General features: G+C 46.5%; 1 protein-coding gene across 1 annotated transcript in view; it reads left to right on the top strand.

Annotated features, from left to right (window-relative positions):
• Window positions 1-10,679: 10,679 nt before the first annotated feature.
• The window catches only part of LOC108529743 (deleted in malignant brain tumors 1 protein), a gene marked incomplete at its 3' end in the record, with an annotated part of 49,987 nt that continues 36,981 nt past the window's right edge, over window positions 10,680-23,685 (top strand). Inside the window, 2 exon segments of the mRNA XM_017872228.1 lie at window positions 10,680-10,762; window positions 20,355-20,384. Of these exon segments, the coding sequence (XP_017727717.1) occupies window positions 10,702-10,762; window positions 20,355-20,384 (91 nt within the window).

The raw sequence follows: 23,685 nt of genomic DNA, 5'->3' as shown, positions 1-23,685 counted from the left end.
TGCCATGAAAAAATGTGTTTATTCAGTTACATCCACAATGGGTGTTGGTTGTGCATCTGCTGTGAGTTACTGCCATATGCATGGGCACACACATATGCTCACACACGTGCACACACACACAGGTGCTCCCACACAGCATGTGCCTCCCTGCATGCACACACATATGCATGTACCCCCTACATACAAACATGTGCCCCCGTACATGTGCACACACACTCATGCCCACGCACACATATATGCACACCCATGCACCCATACCTATGTGCACACGTACCTGCCCACACTCGAGCACTTGCACACACAGCACACGTGCACACACACACAGAGGCACTGGCTCCCGGGCCTGGTGCTATGACGAGGAAGAAGGAAATATAAATGGAATATTTCCCACTCAAGGAACTAGCTGAGTGCCAGTGATAGCTTCATGGAGGCCATCCATCGCGGTTTCCCTCCTCACTGGTCAGGCATAGGGACCCCATTGTGGCCATGCCCCTCTTTAGCTTTGGTGACACCAGTGGCTCTTTTGTCCTTTGGTTTGGCTGAGTGTTGTGTGCTCGTCATTGCCCTATACGTGTTTAAAACTCTTCCTTTGTTCCAATTTCCTTAGAGTATTTGTTGTAGTTTTCAACACTACCTGCCAAGCTCTCAACCACGGCTGACTTGGTAGTTGTTGATGAGTGAGCGGTGGATTTGGGCCTCTGCCTTAAACTCTATATGAACCAGCTCTTTTTTCTTTTTCTTTTTTTTTTTTTTGCAATGGAGTCTCGCTCTGTCACCCAGGCTGGAGTGCAGTGGCACGATCTTGGCTAACTGCAAGCTCTGCCTCCGGGGTTCACTCTGTTCTCCACCTCAGCCTCCTAAGTAGCTAGGACTATAGGCTCCTGTCCTGCTTCTTATCCCAGGGCAGTGATTGCTTCAGCCCCCTTCCCCTTAACCAAGCAAGGGGACAGAGGGGCACGGCCAGGGCTTCAGGGCCCCCAGGGCCACACCTGCCACTGAGCTCATTTTGGGACTACAGTCGGCTCTTCAGCCAATATGGGCAACAGATCCTTGCCCCGCCCCCCGCTCCTTTTTTAAGGCTTTCCTTCTGGGTGGTGGGTGTCCTCTGAGCCGCTCAACTTGGCCTGCTTTGCTTGCAGTCAAGAGCCAAGACCACCATCCTCAGTGTAGGAATAATAAATAGGCTGGCAATGACAACGTCTCCATGACTGGAGCATGGGTGACTTGGGCTGATGCCCTGCCCAGAGGCCCTACAAGGGCCTTGCTGGGCTTCTGCTCAGGACCGGGCTCCTGTGTATCTTCCCTCCAATCCTTGGGCATGGTGAGTTGTAAAGGCACAGCACCGTTTGTCACCAGCATCCCCTGCCTCCTGTTGATCACACTGCCTTCCTCTTCTGCCCCCTTGTGGTTTCACTGACTTGAAAGGCCCGTGCTTCTGGCTGAAGGTGAGAAAGAGAGGTGGAGAAGGCAGGCTGGTTGGGCTGTAGGTCAGAGGGCAGGAGGACCGTGAGCAGGGGCCAGATGTGCACAGGGGATGACTTTAGGGGAGGTGACCACATAATATCCCAACCCACCCCCCTTGCTTGGTTAAGGGGAAGGGGGCTGAAGCAATCACTGCCCTGGGATAAGAAGCAGGACAGGAGCCTGTAGTCCCAGCTACTTAGGAGGCTGAGGTGGAGAACAGAGTGAACCCCGGAGGCAGAGCTTGCAGTTAGCCAAGATCATGCCACTGCACTCCAGCCTGGGTGACAGAGCGAGACTCCATTGCAAAAAAAAAAAAGAAAAAAGAAAAAGAAAAAAGAAGCAGGACTGGGGCCAGGCACGGTGGCTCACATCTGTAACCCCAGCACTTTGGGAGGCCGATCACCTGAGGTTGGGAGTTCAAGACCAGCCTGACCAACATGGAGAAATCTTGTCTCTACTAAAAATCCAAAATTAGCTGGGCGTGGTGGTGCATACCTGTAATCCCCGCTACTTGGGAGGCTAAGACAGGAGAATTGCTTGGACCTGGGAGGCGGAGGTTGTGGTAAGCCGAGATCGTGCCATTGCACTCCACCTTGGGTCAAAAGAGCAAAACTCCGTCTAAAAAAAAAAAAAAAAAAAAAAAAAAAAAAAGCAGCTGGACTGGGACCTGTGGCCCTAGCTAGAGGCTCTGCCATGGAGCTCGGGCTTCATGTGGAGCACACTGGGGTTGCCACTGAAGGGTTTATTTCACAGGACAACATCAGATATGTCTTGTGATTTTTAGGGATCTCTCCAGCTTCTGTGCCCAAGGGCCTTGTCTTTATTCCACTTTGGCTCCTTAGCCCCATGACCACACACTGACCATAGCAGTCTCCAGGACTGTGGTCTGATGTGCCAGTCTCCACTCGGCCCTGGGCCCCAGCCCTCCCTCCCCTGATGGCAGCCACACGGCTGGTGATGGAGCCACATCCCATTTCCCTGATACCTCTTACAACCATTACCCGGCCCCGATATCATACCCATGACCATCTGTTTCCTCGCCTTCCAGACCCTCACCCCTGGAACCACCGGGGACTGGTTTCTTCACCCTAACCCGTGGGGCTGAGTGCGGCTGCCAAAGACCCCACAGTCAAGTGGACGTAGGCTCCTTTTATTTGTGGCCCAACCCCAGCTGCTGATGGGCTTTTGTTAGTCCTTCTATGTACCTTAGGTCAGGGCCCTGTCCTACCCTCGCCAGGGCTAAATGCCCTCGGTGTACAGGTTAAGCTTTCATTTAGGTGGAGATGACCAGTGAGTAGTTGGAGGATGGACAGGCAGCAGGCACTGGGTGGAGAGGGCTAGGCTCAGTGGGAGTAGCTGGAGCCCATCAGGAGTGGGAGGGAGAAGAGGGCTGCAGCAGAGCCTGGAATGCACTCACTGTCTCCAGAGCCCGCCCCTCCCACTGGGTTCCCTGTCTCATGTGGTGGCAATTAATCCAATCAGACCTGGGAGTCATTCTGGGCTCCTTGGTCCTCTTTGTCCTTCCTTCCCTGATATCCATTCAGCCCCCAGCTCATGTTTCTCACTGTAGTTCCCATCATCTCTGAAATATCTTCCTTCCCCGTAGCCGCTGGCTCTGCTTCATCCCTGGAGTGCAGGGTCCGTGACTTACCCACCTACGTGTGCCTGGATGGGGAGCCGGCCTGGCAAACAGAGCAGTGCTCCTTACAAGTTTGCTTCGTGCAGATGTTCTCTGTGTTGTGCAAGCCTCGGAATCCCCCTGGAAGGCTTGTTAAAACACACATTGCTGGGTCCCACTCTGCAGCCTCAGATTTTGCAGTTCTAGCAAGTTGTCAGGTGATGCTGATGCTAGTGGCCTAAGGCCTGTGCTTTGAGAACCAGTACTGTCGTGCATGGACTGATTGGTTCCAGCTATGCTGGTACTTGAGGTATGGTCTGGTCCATTCAGATGGAAGTGGTTCAGGGGTCCATGCAACAATTAGAATGCCCTTAGATCCATCTGCATTTTTTTTTTTTTTTTTTTTGAGATGGAGTCTTTCTCTGTGACCCAGGCTGGAGTGCAATGGTGTGATCTCAGTTCACTGCAACCTCCGCCTCCTGGGTTCCAGCGATTCTCCTGCCTCAGCCTCCCAGGTAGCTGGGATTACAGGCCACCATGATGCCCGACTAATTTTTGTATTTTTTAGTAGAGATGAGGTTTCACGATGTTGGCCAGGCTGGTCTCGAACTACTGACCTCAGGTGATCCACCCGCCTTGGCCTCCCAAACTGCTGGGATTACAGGCCTGAGCCACCGCACCTGGCCCAATCCATCTGCTTTTTGTGACATCCTTATTCTACTGGACTTCCAGGGAATTCCAGCCAATTGCAACCCTGCGGTTGTTTTCACACAACTCAGTAAAATCCACCCCACTGTCCCCACTGTCCCCATTGTTCAGGAACTGTGCAGTTGCTTGCTAGGCTTAAGGCCAGGTCTGATTTGGGGGACACTTGATCATGTCTGTTTGGTCACTCATTTCAGTCTTTCTAGACTGACATACATAGTGCTGATATCTTTGGCTTCCTATTCATCCCTCCATCTATGTCCTTTCCAAGTCATGGGTAAAAGTGTTGAAGGGGATGAGAGAATGTCCCACAGCTGGAAACATCCTTTGGGTAGACATTGACCATGATCGGCCCCCTTTGACTCACAAGACTTCCTCTAAAGGAACTGAGCCCCAGTCTCTTAATTCAACAAAAAGACCAACAAATACTACCCTTCTGAAGCAACTTGAATTGAACACGAATAATTATGAAGTGAATTGAATTGACTGCAGCCTAAGGTCATGGGTGCTCTGGCTTGGAGGTGGCCTTTTTAAGAGTGTCCCATATCTCTTTAAGAGTGTCCCATACCAGGGCTTCATGTCTGGAATTTGAGAGGGCAGTCATGCTGATAAGCCCAGAACAGTTCTTTATGCAGGATGGACAAGTTCCATTATCTTGATAAGAGTTTCTTTTGGACACCATCCAGTTTCCTTGTTCTCATTCTTTGCTCCCCAAGCAAACTGTTGGTATACAATTTTGTCCCTCAAGCAGACTAATTCTGGAGCCAAAGTATACACCCTATTGGAAATGAATGAATTGGCCTCCTGGTGTACCAATTAGTTTTTGGTGAGTACAATTAGTGTACCTGGGTTTCCTGGAACCTGATCACTCTGGGCCAAGCAAACTCTGAAAGGCTGAGGCTTAGTGATGCTGTCCCGCCTGAAATGGCTACCCCTGGCTGGTGCTTTGTTGACTTTGTCGTTGGACCTGTAACCAGGATTTCTCTGCTCAGTTCCAATAACCCCCTTGGAGAGGCAGCACCCTGTGCTTCACCAACCTCAAGTGCCTTAATGGGAAAGAGTTGCAAAATAACTTCGGGAGGACAGTGATTGCTGGTGAAGCAGAATGGCTCTTGGGATTTGGGGTGGAGAAATGAGGGTAGTACAGAAGGTCCGGGAGCGGGAGTCACAGCTTCAACCTCCTTTTATGTTCCCCATTTCCTGTAAACCTTCCCTGAACTGCTAGTTGCCTTTGTGATTATAACTAGGTCAGTGTAGATCTAGTGTTGCCATTAAAATTATTCTCCCTTCACTCTTTTGGGAATAGGCCACTTACCACCTTTTGTAGGGCTTATGTCAAAAAATCTGCACTCTTCCTGATGACCTCAGAGCCAGTTTTCCTTCTCTACCTATTCCTTTGAATGGTTCCAAATAGCAAGATGTCCTTTGGTGGAGGGGACTCAAACTCATCATTTGAATGGAAACACAGTCTTTTGGTGGGAAGGGGAAAGATTCAGCATCTTTTGGAAAAATACCAGGTTTTGGGGTCAGACATCGATTTAAGCTCTGGTTCTGCCAGTTTCTGGGTGTGTGACTTTCAGCAAGTTACTTAACCTCTCTTAGCCTCAGATTTCTCATGCCAGGGGCAGTTAGTAGGTTAATGTAATACCCTGTCCAAAGTCGTCCTCTCTACCACAGCTACTTTCTATGCCATTACATTGTTCATTTCCTCCATCATTCTTACCACAATCTGAAATCCTTCTCCCTACTGGTTGATTTCTTGTCTGTTGTCTGTTTTGCCTCCCTGTGAGGACAGGGAGCGTGTCCATCTGGCATCAGGCTGCAGCCCCACTCTCTAGAGCAGTGTCTGGCACATTGGAGGCATTAGTGTGTATTTGCTGAATGAGCAGATGAATGAACAGCATTATCCTTTGGCAAACACAGAACTCACTTGAACCATCTGTGCAGAGGGGCCTGGTCCTCCTCTTCCAGATCTGCCTATGCTCATCCAGTCAATTCAATCTGCATATATATATATATATATATATATATTTCTTTTTGAGATGGAGTCTTGCTCTGTTGCCTAGGCTGGAGTGCAGTGTCATGATCTCAGCTCATTGCAACCCTTGCCTCCTGGGTTCAAGCGGTTCTTCTGCCTCAGCCTCCTGAGTAGCTGGGACTACAGGCATGTGCCACACTCCCAGCTAATTTTTTAGTATTTTTAGTAGAGACAGGGTTCGCCATGTTGGCCAGGCTGGTCACAAACACAAGTGATCTGCCCACCTTGGCCTCCCAAAGTGCTGGGATTACAGGCATGAGCCACCGTGCCTGGCCTGAATGTAGATATTTCTTGAGCATCTACTACTATGTGTGAAGCATTGTTCTAGGTTCTGAGTATTCAGCAATGGATAAAACAGACAAAAATCCCACCTTGTATAGCTTGCATTTTAGTCAGAGCAGACGGCAAAAGAATAAAGAAGTGAAATAGAAGGAGGCCAGATGGTAAGGAGTGCCGTGGGGAGAGGATGGGAGTGTTAGGGAGTGTTAGGGAGGGGCAGTCAGTAAGGCTGCTTGGAGGAGGTGCTATGTTAGAAAAACTCTGGAGAAGGGGAATGAGAGAGTCTCCAGCCATTTGGGGAAAAAGTCTTCAGGCAGAGGGAGCAGCAAGTGCAAAGGCCCTGGGCCTGGATGATGGTTAGAGTGGGCAAGGGGGAGAAAGAGGCAGGGGTATCTCGTGCAGGGCCTTACAAACCATGGGGGGGCTTTGAGCCTTACTCTGAGCAAGATGGGAGGCATGCAATGGGATTTCTGTGTGTCAGGGGTCCCTAGAGGGCTGTTTGTTGCTGGAAGATTCTGTGGTTGGATGGCATCCTGATGAACGTGGAGCTCATCTGTCCTTCAGATGGGAGGCAGCAGCTGCTATGACTGCTGTCCTGGACACGGTCTCAGCTCTGTGTGTCACTTCCCCTCTCTGGACCTCATCGTCCCCAGCTGGAGGCTGAGTGGTGAAGGAGAACTGGCTCATCACCAGCCCCCGTTGAACCACAAGACTTCTTTCTGGGGACCTCTGGACAGCATGGGTGAGCCGCTCACCATCCCCACCTTCAAAGTCATTGCCTGCCGAGCACCTGCTCTGCCTGGGGCACTGGAATTACAGAGGGGCAGCAGGAGACAATGGGTCTCAGCTTGGTCCTCAAAGCCCAGCAGGGAGGTGTGGGGTGGTGGGGGGCAAGGGGGAGTGGGTGAAGGAGGGTAGGAAGGGGTCCCCTTGTAACCTGATTGGGAAGACCAGCTCTCTGAGCAACAAAAATGAGTGACATTATAAATATCAGACATACAATGTCAAAAGATAGTTACAACGATAACAATGACTAGCAATTACAGTGTGCTACTCAGTGAAGGTACAATTACAGTGTGCTACTCAATGAGGGTACAATTAGAGTTTGCGGTCAGATTGACACCTGAAGGGGAGCCCTGGTCACACAAATTATGGGTTGCAAGGACTGGAAGGTAATCAGCCGCTGCCAGAAGGTGCTACAGCCCCGACCCTTCCCACCAGGCTCCCGTCCTTCTGTCCTCCTCATCTCTCTGTCAGGTCACTGGCTCCTGGTTCAGAAATCAGAGACCCCTCAGAGGTGGGAGGCGGGAGGGGCCCTGGGCTGCCTTCCTGATCTCCGTCTTCCTCTGGCTTCCTAGGGCACTGGTCTGTGGGTAGAAAGAATATTTAGAAGACGGAGAACAGCGGCCTGTTTTGGGAAGTCTGCCTGGGACCCCAGTTCAGCTTTGTGGCAGGGCTGTGTGCTTGGCAGCCCCAGGGGCCCTGCTGGGCCTCTCAGTGCCCTGTCTTATGAAGGGAGGGCTTGGCCACCCACAGGTAATTCTCAGCTCTGATGGCAGGTGGCCCTAGGGGAGGGGCCTAGAAGGGGACTCCCTCACCACAGTCAGGAGATTCCACTGCCCTGTTTTAGGTTTTGGGGCTTCCCCATGAATTCCAATTTAGGAAAAGATTCTGTAGCTTTAAAAAAAGCCATATATGGCTGGGCACAGTGGCTCACGCCTGTAATCCCAGGACTTTGAGAGACCGAGGCAGGTGGATCACAAGGTCAAGAGATGGAGACCATCCTGGTCAACATGGTAAAACTGTTTCTACTAAAAATACAAAAATTAGCTGGGTGTGGGGATGCACGCCTGTAGTTCCAGCTACTTGGGAGGCTGAGGCAGGAGAATCACTTGAACCCGGGAGGCAGAGGTTGCAGTGAGCTGAGATCGCATCACTGCACTCCAGCCTGGCGACAGAGCGAGACTCAAATAAATAAATAAAAAGCCACATATGACCCTTGTAGGGGGCTCTTCCCCATGAAGACCAGTCTTCTGGTGCTGGGATTCAGGGCTTGGTCCGACCTCCTGGAGTGTGCTGTGGGGAGCTGCTTAAAATTGCGTGGGGAAGGTGCTTTGCAAATGGGGCCTGGGCGCCGAGTCTCTGAGCTTTAATGGGCTTCTCTTGCTTCCTGTTGTTCTTCACGGCAGTTCTGGGGTGAATCAAATGGAACTTTGTGGTTGTGGTCTTCCACCCCACGCTGTTTAAGCAGATACTTCTAACCAGTAGGCAGGGGAAGACGAGGGTCCTCTGGGAGGGGCTGCTGCTGGAAGGGGTTGTCCCCCCGGAACCCTTCTCTTCCTCCAAGGAAAGGCCTCTCTAAATGGTGTCTTAGGAGCCACAAAATGGCCTTGGGACAAGATAGGGCACCTGACGGTGAAGCCCGAGGACCCACACGGTGTTGGCAGGTGGCCCTCAACCCCACTGTCTTCTGCCCGCACCCCAGGACCACCACATCCTTCTTGTTCCACTGAAGTCACCCATTTCCCACCTGGGATGCCTACCTGGGCTGGCGTTGAAATGACAGCTGGGCTTCACCCTTTCCTTCTTCCTGCTGTCTCCTGAATAAAAAGCTCACAAGCCCTTGTTGTCTTAGGATCTTTTCTGCTAACCGGCGTGGACAAAGGATGCAGTCAAAACAACAAAAACAGGGAGGTTGCACAGTTCAGAAAATCCCACACATTCTCAAGAAGGGTGTCCCTGGCAAGCTGAGAGATAGCTGGGACATCACGCTTTCCTGGAGGAGAAGGCTCCCCGCCCCATTCCTGCACAGCTGGGAGAATCTCTCCTGTTCCTCATCCAGTCTTCTCACTCTCATTTGCTGGGCTGACCCCTACTGGTATTTCAAGACTGTTTGGTGCCACCCTCTCTGAGGGATGGCCTCTGTCATCTGATTTAGATGCTCTTCTTTACATTCTCATAGTAGCTTGTACTAATACTTGCTACCCCCTGTTGACATTGTCACCAGGCAGGTCTGTCTCTAAGACCAGGCAGTCTGCTTTTGCCTCAGAAGGACACTTATTACCCCTTCCTGTTCACAGGTATTTAGTATTCTTACCATCTTTCCCTGCTGCGCTCACGGCGGACAATGCTCATCTGTCATGACACTCTGAGGATCCCAGACCCAGCTGCATAATCATTCTCAGTCCAACACTCCAGGAACCAAGGGATCACAATCCCCTTCTAAGAGGAATCCAGCATGTGTCTGGTCTTGGGCATTCCCTGGTGGGTGAGTAACCCTGTTCTGTCATCACTCAATGCTTATCAGTTGCTGATCTGGCAGTAGGAGGATGAAACACAGTCAGCCTATTCTGTGTTCCTGTTCTCCTCAAGGGGTGAAGAGGCACCTGGAAACAACAGGAAGAGTTGTAGGATTAAAAAAGAAATTAAAGATTGAATGTAACTTTCATCTAGATGAAGCCAAAGGCAGACTTCCAGCCCTAAATTCTGACTGGTGGCTGACACAGGACATGGGTTCACAGTACCCTTCTAGAATGCAGCACAGACTACTGATGAGCAGTGCATGGCAGAGAAGCCAAGTGTCATTTGACGGCCTCAGCCTCTCAGCTGAGAAGCAGGGCACAGCTCACCCAGGCTAGGAAAACAGAGGCAAGTCCTGGAAAACTGCCTGCTTTTAACCAAGAGTTACTGGCCATCAAGTGTCTTTTTAAAAAAATAAATATCAGGCAACCTTCTCGGTAGAGTGTGTGGGGGGATTGTCAGACTCTGGTGATGACTTCTGAGGGTCCCAAAGAGTGAAGTGATATTTACATAGCAAATCCAATGAGGGGGATTGTGTGCAGTGTAGGTGGAGGTTGGGGGCAGGTTTTGTGGGTTTGCCAAGCTCTGAGGGTCATACAATGTGCATGTCAAGTATAAGAAATCAAAGCCGTGGAAATGGTTGGAGGTGGTTCAGTTTGAGGTCATGCGTTTCTCAGCTCCTGTTGTGGAATTAGTGTGAGACCCAGAAGACTGTGGCCAAAGTTATTATGGACTCATGGTCTCCATGGAATCATCCCTCATGCCTTCTGCTCTCTGATCACATCCACACTCATGTCATCTTCATTCTTCCAAGGTGAGGTTACTTGCACTGCACAGGGGTTGATGAGAGAATGTCCTGCCAGGAAAAACCATCCCAAAGAGATTCTTTCCCCCTTGGCACTGTGTCTTGTATTTGCTCAGCAGCCCACATCCTGTTTGGCCCCAAACCTTGGGGCAAACTTCCCACAGGTTAATTTGAACTCCCCAAGATTAAAATCAAGCCCATATTCAGGAAACACTTGGGAGTCTTCGAGGTTCACCTAGAAGGAAGTTGGAAATTGTTCACTTATGTCAGTGCGTTTGCAGCTGGGCAACAGCCAGATTGTTCATATGGCAATCAATCAAACACACCTAAGTTTTTCCCACAGATTAGCCATTGACCGTTAGCAAAAGCCCTCACTTCCTTCATATTGATTTATAGCAGCAGTAGAAATATGCCACCCTAGAGGACACACCTCCTTTTAGCTAGGTACCTATAAATGTCAAGGATTTTCTATTCAATTGAGAACCCAGCAAAATGGGGATCTCCACGGTCATCCTTGAAATGTGTCTATTATGGGGACAAGTTCTACCTACAGGTATTACGTTTAATTATTATATTCATTAATTTCTCTCCTGCAGACTCAATCATGGCAAATTATATCTACTAGTTTCCATTTCAAGGGAAGTTTTATATCAAAGAGTGGGTAGCCCTTTGCTGATAATTCTAATTGTTTGCAGGTGTTCAGGAGGAATGGCTCTTTTTTGTTTTGTTTCTGGCTGAGAAGTATAAATGGTTGTAGTTAGAAAAAGCCAGTCATTATGTCAATGTTTTCAGTAAGTCATTCAACTAAAGGAATGATTGATTGGTCTTAGAAAAATCCCTGAAGTTCAGGAAAGGTGGATGTGTATTATTAAAGATGCCCTCAAACTTTGCAGCAATTGGTTAAACACACAATTTGTGTGCTACGAAAACGGGCAGAAAGGATTCCCACTGTAAATGCCCTTTATGCGGCTTCTTTCTACAGGTGTGTCTGGCTTGATGGCTAATATTTGCCGAGCAAAATCAGGTCAAGTAATTGAGCACAGACAAAATCATTAAGATTCCAAGTTTGTCTGTCATGCACAGCTTTAAACAAACACTTGAAGCCTAGTCACTCAAGCATAGCTGTATGTTCTTAGAGTCAGATAATAAACGTGAGAGAGCCATCGGCAGAGCATGCTGATTGCTGCATCTCAATGGCATTTTGCAGAGATACTAGGGGAACAAGTGATTCTCAGTTTGCCTATTCTGTCTCTCTCTCTTCCTCTCTCTATGCCTCTGTCTCTCTCTCTCTCTGTATCTTTCTCTTTTTTCTATTGTGTAGTTATTATCACCTTTTCTCTCCCCTCTCTCTCCCTCTGTTTCTGTCTGCCTCTCTATGTTTCTCTCTCTCTCTCTGTATCTTTCTCTCTTTCCCATCTTTTGGGCAGCTATCACCTTTTCTCCCTCCTTCTCCCTCTGTTTCTGTCTCTGCCTTTCTCTCCCCACCCCCTGCACCGTATCTTCCTGTCTCTCTCATCTATCAGGCAGTTATTACTTTTCCTCCCTCCTTCCTCCCTCCTCTCTGTTTCTCTCTCCATCTCTCTTTCTCTTTATCATTTGGGGGGCTGTTATCACCTTTCTCTCTGTCTCTCTCTTCAACTATTGGGCACTATTATCACCTTCCTTCTCTCTCTCTCTGTTTCTCTTCATCTATCAGGCAGCTATTACCACCTTCCCTCCCTCTCTCTTTTTCTCTCTCGCTCTTTCTCCTCATCTATTGGGCAGCTCTTATCACCTTTCCTCCCTATTTCTCTCTCTCTCCCTTTGTTTCTATCTTCTTTCTACCTTCCTTCCCTCCCTTTTGCTTTCTCTTCCTCTTTTTATTCATTTCTTTCTTCCTTCTTCTATATTTCCTACTGCCATTTTTTTTTCTTTTGTGTCACCTTTTGCTAGATTTATGAATTTCAGGAGACAGGGTAAAAAAATCACCTAATTTTCAGATAACTTCCAGAACTCTCACTCTCCCCCTAGGCTCAGTGAGGGAAGCTTTGAAGATTAAAGTTCATTTGGGAGTTTGCTTTCATGAAAGCAGCACCCCAAAATCCAGCCATCACACCCGGGTGGTAGGGAGCAGGCCCATGCCCTGTGATGAGCGTGTGGAGGGGCTGGGGGTCACCAGACCCAGGACCTCAGGGGAGTGGAGACTGGGCATCCTCCTCCTGCCTCCATCAGAAGCATTTGAAACTGGGAGGCTGTGTCCTCAGCCCCAGCTCTTGTCAGTACCGAGTTCACCCTCCAGATTGTCTCTGAACCGTGACATGGAATTCACATCAGCCGCTGTAGATGGAGTGAATTGCCCTGTCTTTATCCACAGAGGAACAACAGGCAGCAGTGCTCTTGGATGGAGGAAATTTGTAGTTTGCCCATGATGTTATGTGCATGCATATGGACAGACATGCACACATGTGCAAGCAGGCCTATGTTTGCCATTCAGAGGTGGGAATTCATGCTCTCTGAAGTGGACCCGTATTCTCTTATTTAAATCTGCTAACATCCCTGAAGTTAGGAACAATTATTTCCACATTCCAGGTGGGGGAACTGAGGCTCAGAAAGGTTATTGGGTTGTCCAAAGGCAGCACTGGTGAGTGGCTGTGTTAGGGCTTGAATCTGGATCGAATTCATTAGCATTCGGATGACAGCTCTGGCCCACTGGCCCTTGCTGCTCCTTGCAGGGAGCTGAGGTGATGAACTGAACCATGGCATCTTACTCAGTGCTTGGAGCCTGGTCACAGAGCTTTGCGCTGGAAGTACCAAGGTGGCAAGCACCTGTCAGCTTTGGTCTTCATGCAAACTCTTGAGAAAAACTCAGTATGCCCAGGTTTGTGCTGGGCAGGAAGGGCTGTGGTACCCAGCAATGCCCCTCCTCTGCCACTTGCCCGCTGTGGAGCCTCTGCGAGTCTCAATTTACTCATTTATAAATGGGGGTTATGTTCCAACCCATGCAGTGTCTGGCACATGGACAGAGCCTCAGAACCATTTAGTGTTGCTACTCTAGACATTTTCCTCATGTTTTGTCCAAAAGCAGCTTTCTAAAAGTAATGTGAACTCTTGGATTGGATCCTGGAACAGAAAAGGAAAAACTGGTGAAATCCAGATAAAGCCTGGAGTAAACTTAGTAGGAAGGTACCAGTGTTCGTTTGTTAGCATGAGAATCACTTGAACTCAGGAGGCGGAGGTTGCAGTGAGCTGCGATTGTGCCACTGTGCTCCAGCCTGGGTGACAGAGTGAGACTCTGTCTCAAAAAAAAAAAAAAAAAAAAAAAACAACGATAAATCGTTTTCCAGAAGCGATTCTTACTTCTACCAGTAGAAAACAAGAGTAGCAATTCCTGCACTTTCACCAGCTCTGAAGTTACTTTTCAAAAATCTTGGCTGAACTGCTGGATGAAAAAATGCCATAGAGTCATTTAAGTTTGCATTTCTTAGTCCACATTTCTTGCATTTCTTTTCTTAGAGTGAACATTTTTAAGTCATCTGTACTCCTTTTCTTTGAATTGCTTATGTATTTTGTCCAATTTTGGGGAAAGTTAGTGTTTTCTTTATTGATTTATATAAACTCTATATATTTGGGATACTTATACTTTGCCATTATATTGATGACAAATATTTTCCCAGTTTGTGGTTTGCCTTTTAATCTTGATTTTTTTCTGCACGCATATTTTATATTTTTATGTAATTAAATATACTGCTGTTTTCCTTTGTGATTTCTGCGATTGATTTTTTTTTTTTTTGAGATGGAGTCTTGCTCTGTTGCCCAGGCTGGAGTGCAGTGGTGTGATCTTGGCTCACTGCAACCTCTGCCTCCCGGGTTCAAGCAATTCTCCTATCTCAGCCTCCTGAGTAGCTGGGACCAGAGGTGCCCATCACCACACCTGGCTAATTTTTGTATTTTTAGTAGAGATAGGGTTTCACCATGTTGGCTAGGCTGGTCTCGAACTCCTGAGCTCAGGTGACCTACCCCAGCCTCCCAAAGTGCTGAGATTACAGGCGTGAGCCACCACACCCAGCTGATTTCTTCTATTGATTTTAAATCTAGAAATTTCTAACAGGAATCAGATAAAAATGTAACTAGTTTCTTATTTTTGTGCCTTTAAAAAATAGTTCTTGAGTTCTGAAAATTATTTTACTTTCTGGTGTGAGTTATATCTGACTTAGGTTTTTTTTCTGTATTTTAATTTTTATAACTTTAGTTTATCTCACTTTATTTTACTAATTTTGAGCAAATAATGTTTTTGAACACTGACTACATGGCAAACACTGTACTAAACACTTATGTTTTCTGATTTTGTCTTCACAATAACCTTATGAAGTAGCATAATCACCCTTTTACAAATGAGGAAATGAAGACCGATGAGGTTGCATGACTTGTCTGTGTTCAGAGAAAAAATACATGGCGGGTCTAGAACTTGAACCCCGGTCACCTGCCTCCCAAGTCCATGGGGAACACAGGTTCTCCCATCTCATTTCCATCCTCCTAACACCCTGCCCTGTCAGTATTTTTTATTTTTCAAGAATGTATCAGTTATTTTTAGCCTATTTGTTTGTCCTGGTGAACTTTAGAATTATTTTTTGAAAAAACTAGTCAAACAAAGAAAAACCCTTTGATAAAAATTATACGAAACCTATGAATTAGTTTTGAATGATCAACATTTCTACGCTCAGTGTCGCCATCCAGAAACCTGGTTCTTCTCTGTCTGCCATGAGGCGCTCAAGAAGTTTTGCAGTTTGTAGTTTAATTCTTAGGAGGTTGTTTGGAAGGAGCAGTGCATTCATAGTGTCTCTGCCTCCTTAGTGCTAATTTTAACTTGGACCTTCCCCTTTGCCTGGCTTTCCTCTGCCCATCCTGCCTGGCATAGCTCAGTGATTGACTTGAGGGTCAATCACACGTGACCTTCTGCTGTCCTCCTGAACATCCGTCCATTGGATCCCTTAGTTTGCTATGCTCTACTTGCTTACCTGCATGTTTGCTGTAGCTACTAATTGCTTATCTGTTCGTTTCACTCACTAGAGTCTAATTCCAAAGGGCAGTGGAGGCTTTGTATAATCTCAATATTCTCCCCGCCTGGTGGAAGAGCATCTATTATAGCCACAGCTCAGTATGTGGTTGTAAATGAATTCTTTCTTACCACACTAATAACATTGCTGCTACCATGCCCTTTACACACGCTGCAGAACAGCATTTTTCAAGCTTAGTGTGTGTTAGAATCATGGGAGTGCTTCTGAAAACAGCGTTGAGTGCCACATCTGAAGTTCCTGACTTTGTAAGTCTGGGTGAGGCTAAGACTTTACATTTTCAACAAGTCCCCAGGCGCTGCCTGATGCTTCATGGAACCCACTTTGAGAATCATTTCTCAAGAAGAACTCTTTTCTTTTTTTTTTTTTTTTTTTTTTTTTTTGAGACGGAGTCTTGCTCTGTCGCCCAGGCTGGAGTGCCATGGCGCAGACTTGGCTCTGCTCACTGCAAGCTCTGGTTCCCGAGTTCACACCATTCTCCTGCCTCAGCCTCCCAAGAAACTGGGACTACAGGTGCCCACCACCACGCCCGGCTAATTTTTTGTATTTTTTAATAAAGACGGGGTTTCACCGTGTTAGCCAGGAAGGTCTCGATCTCCTGACCTTGTGATCCACCTGCCTCAGCCTCCCAAAGTGCTGGGATTACAGGCGTGAGCCACCGCTCCTGGCCTAAGAAGAACTCTTCTCTAATGTAACTGAGACAGGTAGTTGATGGGTTATTCAAAAAAATTATTTAAAATGGGAAATCAGAAAATAGGATCTACACACTTTAGATGTTTCGTTTTAACTTAAAACATGTAATCCATACATTGATTCCCTAATTTGTTGACGTAGGCATTTCTCTCTGCAGGGATCTTCAGTAGTTCTGTAATGCTTTTCTGGCATAAACCACGCCCATTATGCATCATCTCTTATTTCTAATTTTAGTTTCTCTAAAGAGGAACCTGGCATTAAAAACATTTGCAAAGCAAATAAAAGTGCAAAAGTTCTATTGTTTTATTTACCTTTCTTCTACTTATTTTTATTTTCTTTCTTCTACTGAATAAACCAAGTTGCTAAAAAGCATTCTGCCTTATCTTTATAGAAAGACATCTTTCTTTTTGCACCCATATTTCATTAATGTATTTAATATTTAATTTAATTTCATGCCAACTACCACTGGCACAAGTACGTTTGGGACTCACATCTGACTCTAGATGACCACGCATTGCAGTTGGTTGGAGTGGAAACTGCCAGGTGTGCCAAATGTGCCTGGCCCACCCACACTAGTGCTCAGCAGGTTACAGAGGCTGGAGGGCTTCAGTTGACCTGGCTGGGTTTTAGCTAAAGGTCAGTGAAGAGAGCTTCCTGCCTACTGCCGCCTCTGGGGTACCTTTCATTCAGAGTTAACAGATTCCTCAAATAAAAATACAGGACACCCGCTTAAATGTGAATTTTGGATACAAAATAACTTTTTTTGTATAAGTTTGTCCCATGCAATATTTGTGACATACTTACATTTAAAAAGTATTTCTTGTTTATCTGACATTCAAGTTTAACTGGACGTCCTAAATTTTATCTGACAATCCTATTTTTACCCCATTTTCTTTTGACACATGTCTATGTCTCGTTCCAAACCTACATGAAATATCCACTTCTCTGGGTAGTTCCTGCTCAGAGGGGCCCCATGAATTGCTCCCTCTGATGTTTCTACTTCTCCTCTACTCTGGGCCCTGCTGAGGCCAAAACCAAGTTATCAGGCACCAAGCTGTGTCTGCCCAAGTGGCCTGTGAGCTCCGGAGGGCTGAGTCTTACCTTTTAGGACAAATTCCTTCTTTTCTCCCTGACGTTTAATGCTTCATGGAGCAGTCAGAGATTATTCCATATTCACTGAGTGACTTAATTAACAAGTGACAAACCCAGTGAACCCCCAAACTAAAATGTGGTGTTGCTCCCCTCTCCTGCTCGAATTAAGAAGGGTGTCAGATCTAACTCTTGTTTTCAGGTGACCTCTCATTTGGCCTTTTTGCTTTGCAATTTCAGCAGCAGGAAGCGTGAGAAACGCCATAGAAGATGGTTTTCAGGAGACTCGGGTGATGACTGGTAGTGCTGTATCTAAGCTTTGGGACTGGGGAGTGGTGCTGCCCAAGACTACCCCCAAGGAATCAGGAGGGCCTGCTGCAGAAAATCGTGCTGGATTTTGTTTTAAAAGAAAATACATATATAGATATATATGTGTACATCTCAAATATATGTCTTATTCTGATATATATTTATATTTATATTTGAGACAGGGTCTTGTTCTGTTGCCAAGGATGGGGTGCAGTGGCCTAGACATGGCTCACCATAGCCTCGACCTCCCAGGTTCAAGCCTTTCTCCTCCCTCAGCCTCTGGAGTAGCTGAAACCACAGGTGCACACCACTATGCCTGGCTATTCTATTTTATTTTATTTAACTTTTGTAGAGACAAGTTCTCGCCATGTTGCCCAGGCTGGTCTGCAACTCCTAGGCTCAAGCAATTCTCCTGCCTTGGCCTCCTGAAGTGCTAAGATTACACATGTGAGCCACTGCATCCGACTGCTGCTAGGTTTTAGACGTAGGGAAGGGAGAACCTCCTTAAATGGGGTCACCAAGGTTGGGCCCTTCAGCCCCTTCCTCCTTCCAGCTGACAGACCCTGGGCCTCCATGCCCACCCCTGCCTATGCATACCTCCTGCCTCTGATCTCTGCCCCCAGGCTGCCCCACTGGGTGTCTGGGGGATTGTACCCAATCACCAGGGCAGCAGAGGCACATGAGTATAGCAGCATCTAACTGAGGATCTTTGGATATAATCCCTTATTTTTTCTCTTCTTTTCTAGAATTTGCAACACATCTTGAAAACTCTACCCTAGTTAATACTTCAAATGATAACTGCCTCCACTCAGTATTTCCTCATCTTATTATAGTCCTGTGTGTGTATGTGAGGACCTGTTTGTACAAAAGCATAAGCCATGAGTTGGGTCAAATGTTTCAAATGTTAAAAAATATATAGCAGAAGGCAGACGCGTGAAATGGTTAAGAGCAATAGCTTGAGGACATGTCTTGCTCTGTCACTTGCGAGTCAGTTGACGAGCAAGTGGGTGACCTTCTTGAGCCTCAGTCTCTCCATGGAGTTGTGTTGAGAATGAGCTAAGATGATACGTGTGAAGTTCTTGTACATGATCTGAGGTTCCCATGTTAGCAGATGCCCAAAATCATCTGCCATGACTAAGCTTTCAAGATTGGCACCTTGGGGCATGAGGGAGTGGGGAGAAGAGGTGTCAGGAGTGTGGAAGTGTGAAGCACAGGGTTACAGGCACCTTAGAAGCAAGCCTAGCTCTTCCAGTGATACCTGGAGGGCTATTTTGTTTACTGAAGGGAGCCCATCTGGAGTAATTCCCATCACAGTGCTGGGCTCACGTGGGGCACTTCCGTTGGCGAGAAAAGGAGTTGCCATGGGCAGGACAGGTTCTTCATAGTTGGAACCTTACTTGAAAGGTCAGACCAGAGGCACAGTGGAATTCGAAATTGATGATGCCACACAGGCCCCCTCAAGACGCAAGGTTGGCCAAACTCTACTGAAGAGTCAGGAAAGTTGAGCTTAAGTTCAAACAGGAAAACACGCTGAGAAATCAGGGTTTCGGATCGTCAGTTCTTTTTGGGGTCCTTGCTCACAGTGTAGGGCAAGGGACAGAGAATTGAAGTCTCTGTGTCTCCCTCTAGATTTGACCCTGAGGCTGGTGAATGGAGGTGACTGGTGTAAGGGCTGGGTGGAGGTCAGGTACCATGGTTCCTGGGACACCATGTGTGATGACTTCTGGGACATCAATGATGCCAACATGGTCTGCAGGCAGCTCGGCTGTGTCAGCCCCAGGAAGTGGCTGGTTTTGGCCAAGGCTCAGGGCTGATTGTCCTAGATGACATATGCTGCTCAGGATATGAGTCTTACCTGTGGAGCTGCCCCCACAGTGACTGGCTCTCCCATAACTGTGGCCACAATGAAGACGCTGGTGTCATCTGCTCAGTTGGGCCTCCAAGAGATAATGCAAATGTGTAGCACAGGGCAGAGTAATAATAGTCAATATACCTATTCCTCCCTAGACTTCAGTTTCTCCAAAAGGAAAATGGAAATAATACTAATATCTTGGGTAACTTATTTTACCTCTAAGTCCTTCAGTTTACATCTCTATAAGCCAAGAGGAAAAACCCTACCATCGTGAGTTGCCATAAAGACAAAATGAGATAATACAGGTGAAATGCTTAAAACACTGAGTGGTAGAAATTGTACAATCAGTCATCATCATCATTGATATTACTATAGTACCTAACCCTTGTGGTGTGCTGACTTTGTGCCAGTTAGTAGGATGAGAATTTCATGGGCATTGTCCCCTTTAATTCTCCCAGTAACCTTATGAAAGGTAGGAAGTCTCAATAAATGATTATCTCTGTCATTTTATGGGAAAGAAAAGGCATTTTCATCGCCCATGGTCTTTGTCAACACATCACCTGACTTTTTACAATTAAATGACCAAGTAATTGCTAATCTGCATTTTAGCAATTTCATTCAGTTCCTTGAAAGCTAGCAAATTAATTCAAGCTCTCAAACTCAACTCCTCAGGCCCATAAATACCAGCTGGATGGCTGGATGGGCTAATTTTTTCAAAGAAAAAAGAAAAGCAACGAGTCCCACATTTGTGCACAAGTCTAATCTGCTTTTCCACTGAATCAAGGGTTAATTGTATTTTAGTAAAATAACAAAGTATCTTCAGCAGGAAATATACAGGAGCAAATGTACAAGTTATTACCGAGTGTTTCATTAAACTTATTTTTAAGATATTGAGAGCCCCTTTTTTTTTTAATCGCCACATTTCCTGGGGCTGGTTTAGTATTTCGCCTTGTGTATGCTAAAGACTCAGGAAATTGTTATCAATCTGAATTATATTTCAAAAAAAGACTATAGATCTGTTGATGGTGATTTATGTGTAGCCTGTACAGCTCTAGTTCACAGCCCACTGTATTGGTTTGAAGGTGGGTGTTTTGGTCAGGATTCCTGTAGGTGAAACACATGTGTCTGATTTTTCTTTTATTTCTTTTCAGCTTCTGAATCATCTCATCTCACAATACCCAGTAAGTACTTTGAAAAGAATATCCTGTATTAGTCTATGATTTTTAAAAATCCAATATAATTATTTATATCTTAAGAATAAATGCTGCTTCACTGAACTTTAATGAATGGTATAAGGACGAATAAAACTTGGATTTGTGTCCCTTCTTGAGATACAAAGGCAATAGAAACTTCTTTCAGTGCAGCATAAATGGGTTATAAATTGTGTTCTTTTTCAATGTTATTTTGTCCCTGCCTTAAACTTCAGTGCACGTCAGAATCAACTAGAGTATTTGTTCGAATAGGTCCTTGGAATTCCTCCCTCCAGAGACCCTGATTTGGAGGGCCTGAGGTGAGGCTCAAGAATCCTCAGTTCTATGGAACCACATGAGGACGGTTTGCAGACCACACTTTGAGAAACCATCCTGCATGGCCCAATACTGAATTAAACTTTGGTGTCTACAATGTAATTTTGGAAGCACTACTTTGCTCAGAATTTACAAAGAAAGTGACAGAAGGGGTGTGTGTGTATGTGTGTGTGTGTGTGTCCTTTAAGTGCTGCCTACTTTTATTTATTGTCAAGTGAATTTAAATTTTTAACATTTTCCCAAACAGTTCTTGGCTACATCATAAATTTGACTTGTTGATATTAAATACTTTTTCACGAGCAGATTGGTAACACTGAACCTTTAACATTGACTTCTCAAAATGGCCTCGACATCCTTGCCACCTCATCTGGCAAACCCCAGTCCTCCTAGGAGCCTTCTAAGCAGGAGAGCCCACAGCTTGGGAACACGTCGCCTGCCTTCAGGGATGACGTATCAACTGATAACACAGGCACAATGACAAAGTGTAAAAAGTGCTGGAGCCAGAGTGCATGGCAGGAGAGGTGTGAGCAGCCCATCTGGGAGAGCAACCCTGGGGAAGTCACAGGGAGCTGAGGTCAGGAGCAGGTGCAGGAGTAGCCAGGCAGAGTGGGGAAGGAGAGTATTTGCCTCTTACCCCCGGCACTGTTGTCAGGAACCTGAAAGAAACAGACATGGACTTAGGTTGACTGTAGCCACCGTCCCCCAGCAGCCATATACTCTCCTCCCTGCTCAGCTACCCTAATGTGTATCTAGCCAGGGTGATGCTCTGATGGGAGGCTCTCCTGAGGTCCCATTTCTCTGTCTGTGTTCTTGATACACTTGCTGAAGCTCTAGGGAAAAAGACTGCTGATCAGTGAGGTTTTGAAAGTGGTGCTTGCTTTTGGTGGTGGGAAAATATTGGTCTTTGGGGATAAAGGGGTGAAGAGTCGGTGTGTGAACAGCTGTGGTCAGTCTTGGTTCTTATTTGCTTTCTAAGTCCTTGTCTAAATCTGGAGGGAGAGGGCAGGGGCAAGTCTGCAGACATAATCAATGAGGAAATCTCTGGGGAGCTCATTCTTGGTCATGTCTCGAACTGACACATTAAGCAATGAACAATCCACCACTACATCCACTTTGTGTCATCCTCTACCTCCTCCACACTATCCCCTCAGGCTGTCCCCATTCACTTGGGGACAATGAGACTCCATGGCAAGGGCTCACATGAGGCTCCCATCCACGAAGTCCTTAAACCGTACTGAGACAGAGGCAGACTATAGGGCAGAAAAGATAGTGCCTGAGAGTGTGAGATAACCTGTGTGTTTGTGATGGATGAAGGGGAAGGGCTTACCACCTCCTTAAAGATGAAAACTGTGAGGATCGTGGAGCTTTGGTCAAGGCTGCTGGGTGACTTCCCATTGAAGACCCACCTCTGGTGGGCTATGGAAAGTAGGTTGGCATGGACCACCTTCCTTGCATCAGCTAGAACCACAAGAAGTGGGTTGGTAGCAGACAGTGGTTTTGCAGGAGGCAGTACAGGGGAAAATGGTGGACAGGGATGTTACAGTCTGTGTGTCCTTGCCTACTCTGTAAATATCTGTGCCTCAGTTTCTCATCTGTAAGTGCAGATGACAGGGTTTATGGGAGGGTTAAAAGCGATAACATATATAAATAGTAAAATGGTATTATCTTCAAGAAACTATGAAGACACAGTAAGTCTTCAATGAATGTTTGCTTAGGTTCTCTTCCTGTAGTGCTCCTCCCCTTAGGCTTCTCTCCCAGCATCATTGGAGTAGCCTACTTGGTAGATATGGGCTGGCTTGATGAAACCTTGCCTATTTTTATGTTCAAGCTCTTCATCAGCAGGTACATTTCTCACCTTCATGAGATTTGTGACAGTGACTAAGTCCAAATGGAAAGGCACCAGAACTTTTGGAAAATGCTTAGATCTTTGGGAAATACCTTGACAGATCTCTTTGTCGCTTCTGGTTGGGCCATTCTGATGGCTTAGCTATGTCGGACACTGATCACCAGTGGTAGAGACCAGCCTATCTCCATTTCCTGGAAAACAAACAAGTGGAAGCTTCTCCCTTCAGACAATTTACCACCATTCCTACAATGGCAGCTGGAGTAATCTACAGCCATGTGGTTGATTCTTGGAAAACTACCAATTGGTCTCAATATGTGCAGAAAGGTCTATTCAAAATGTGTGGACAGCAGAACCAGGAACAACTTCAATGTTCTGTTCCATGCTGTGGATGAGCCTTGTCAAGGCTCTGGAGCTCTGAGTTTCTGAGCTGGATGAGTTCGACTGCCATGGGATTAAGCAGGATACCTGGGACCTGGCAGTGGGAATTGCATGGTGTCATGTAGACTGTGTTTAAATGACAGAGTGTTGAATGGAAGGCTCTCTCAGGCACATCTGTCAGCTTGTCCTTGAGTGTGGGAGCAGGGATGGCATGTCAGAAATGAGGTGGGGATGTTCTGGTACAGATGTTCCCTAGTTTGCTATCTCTGTTGAAAGAATGTTCTGGTTTCTGGTTTCTTTTTTTATTTTCTTTTTTCTTTTTTATTATACTTTAAGTTCTAGGGTACATGTGCATAACGTGGAGGTTTGTTACATATGTTTACATGTGCTATATTGGTGTGCTGCACCCATTAACTCGTCATTTACATTAGGTCTATCTCCTAATGCTATCCCTACCCCCTGCCCCCACCCCACGACAGGCCCCAGTGTGTGATGTTGCCCTTCCTGTGTCCAAGTGATCTCATTGTTCAGTTCCCACCTGTGAGTTAGAACATGCGGTGTTTGGTTTTCTGTTCTTGCGATAGTTTGCTGAGAATGATGGTTTCCAGCTGCATTCATGTCCCTACAAAGGACATGAACTCATCCTTTTTATGGCTGCATAGTATTCCATGGTGTATATGTGCCACATTTTCTTTTTATTTTATTTTATTTTTATTTTTTATTTTATTTTAT

Source organism: Rhinopithecus bieti, unplaced genomic scaffold, assembly GCF_001698545.2.
Source record: "Rhinopithecus bieti isolate Rb0 unplaced genomic scaffold, ASM169854v2 scaffold_6710, whole genome shotgun sequence".
Taxonomy (NCBI): domain Eukaryota; kingdom Metazoa; phylum Chordata; class Mammalia; order Primates; family Cercopithecidae; genus Rhinopithecus; species Rhinopithecus bieti.
This window is presented reverse-complemented; position numbering and strand designations above follow the sequence as displayed.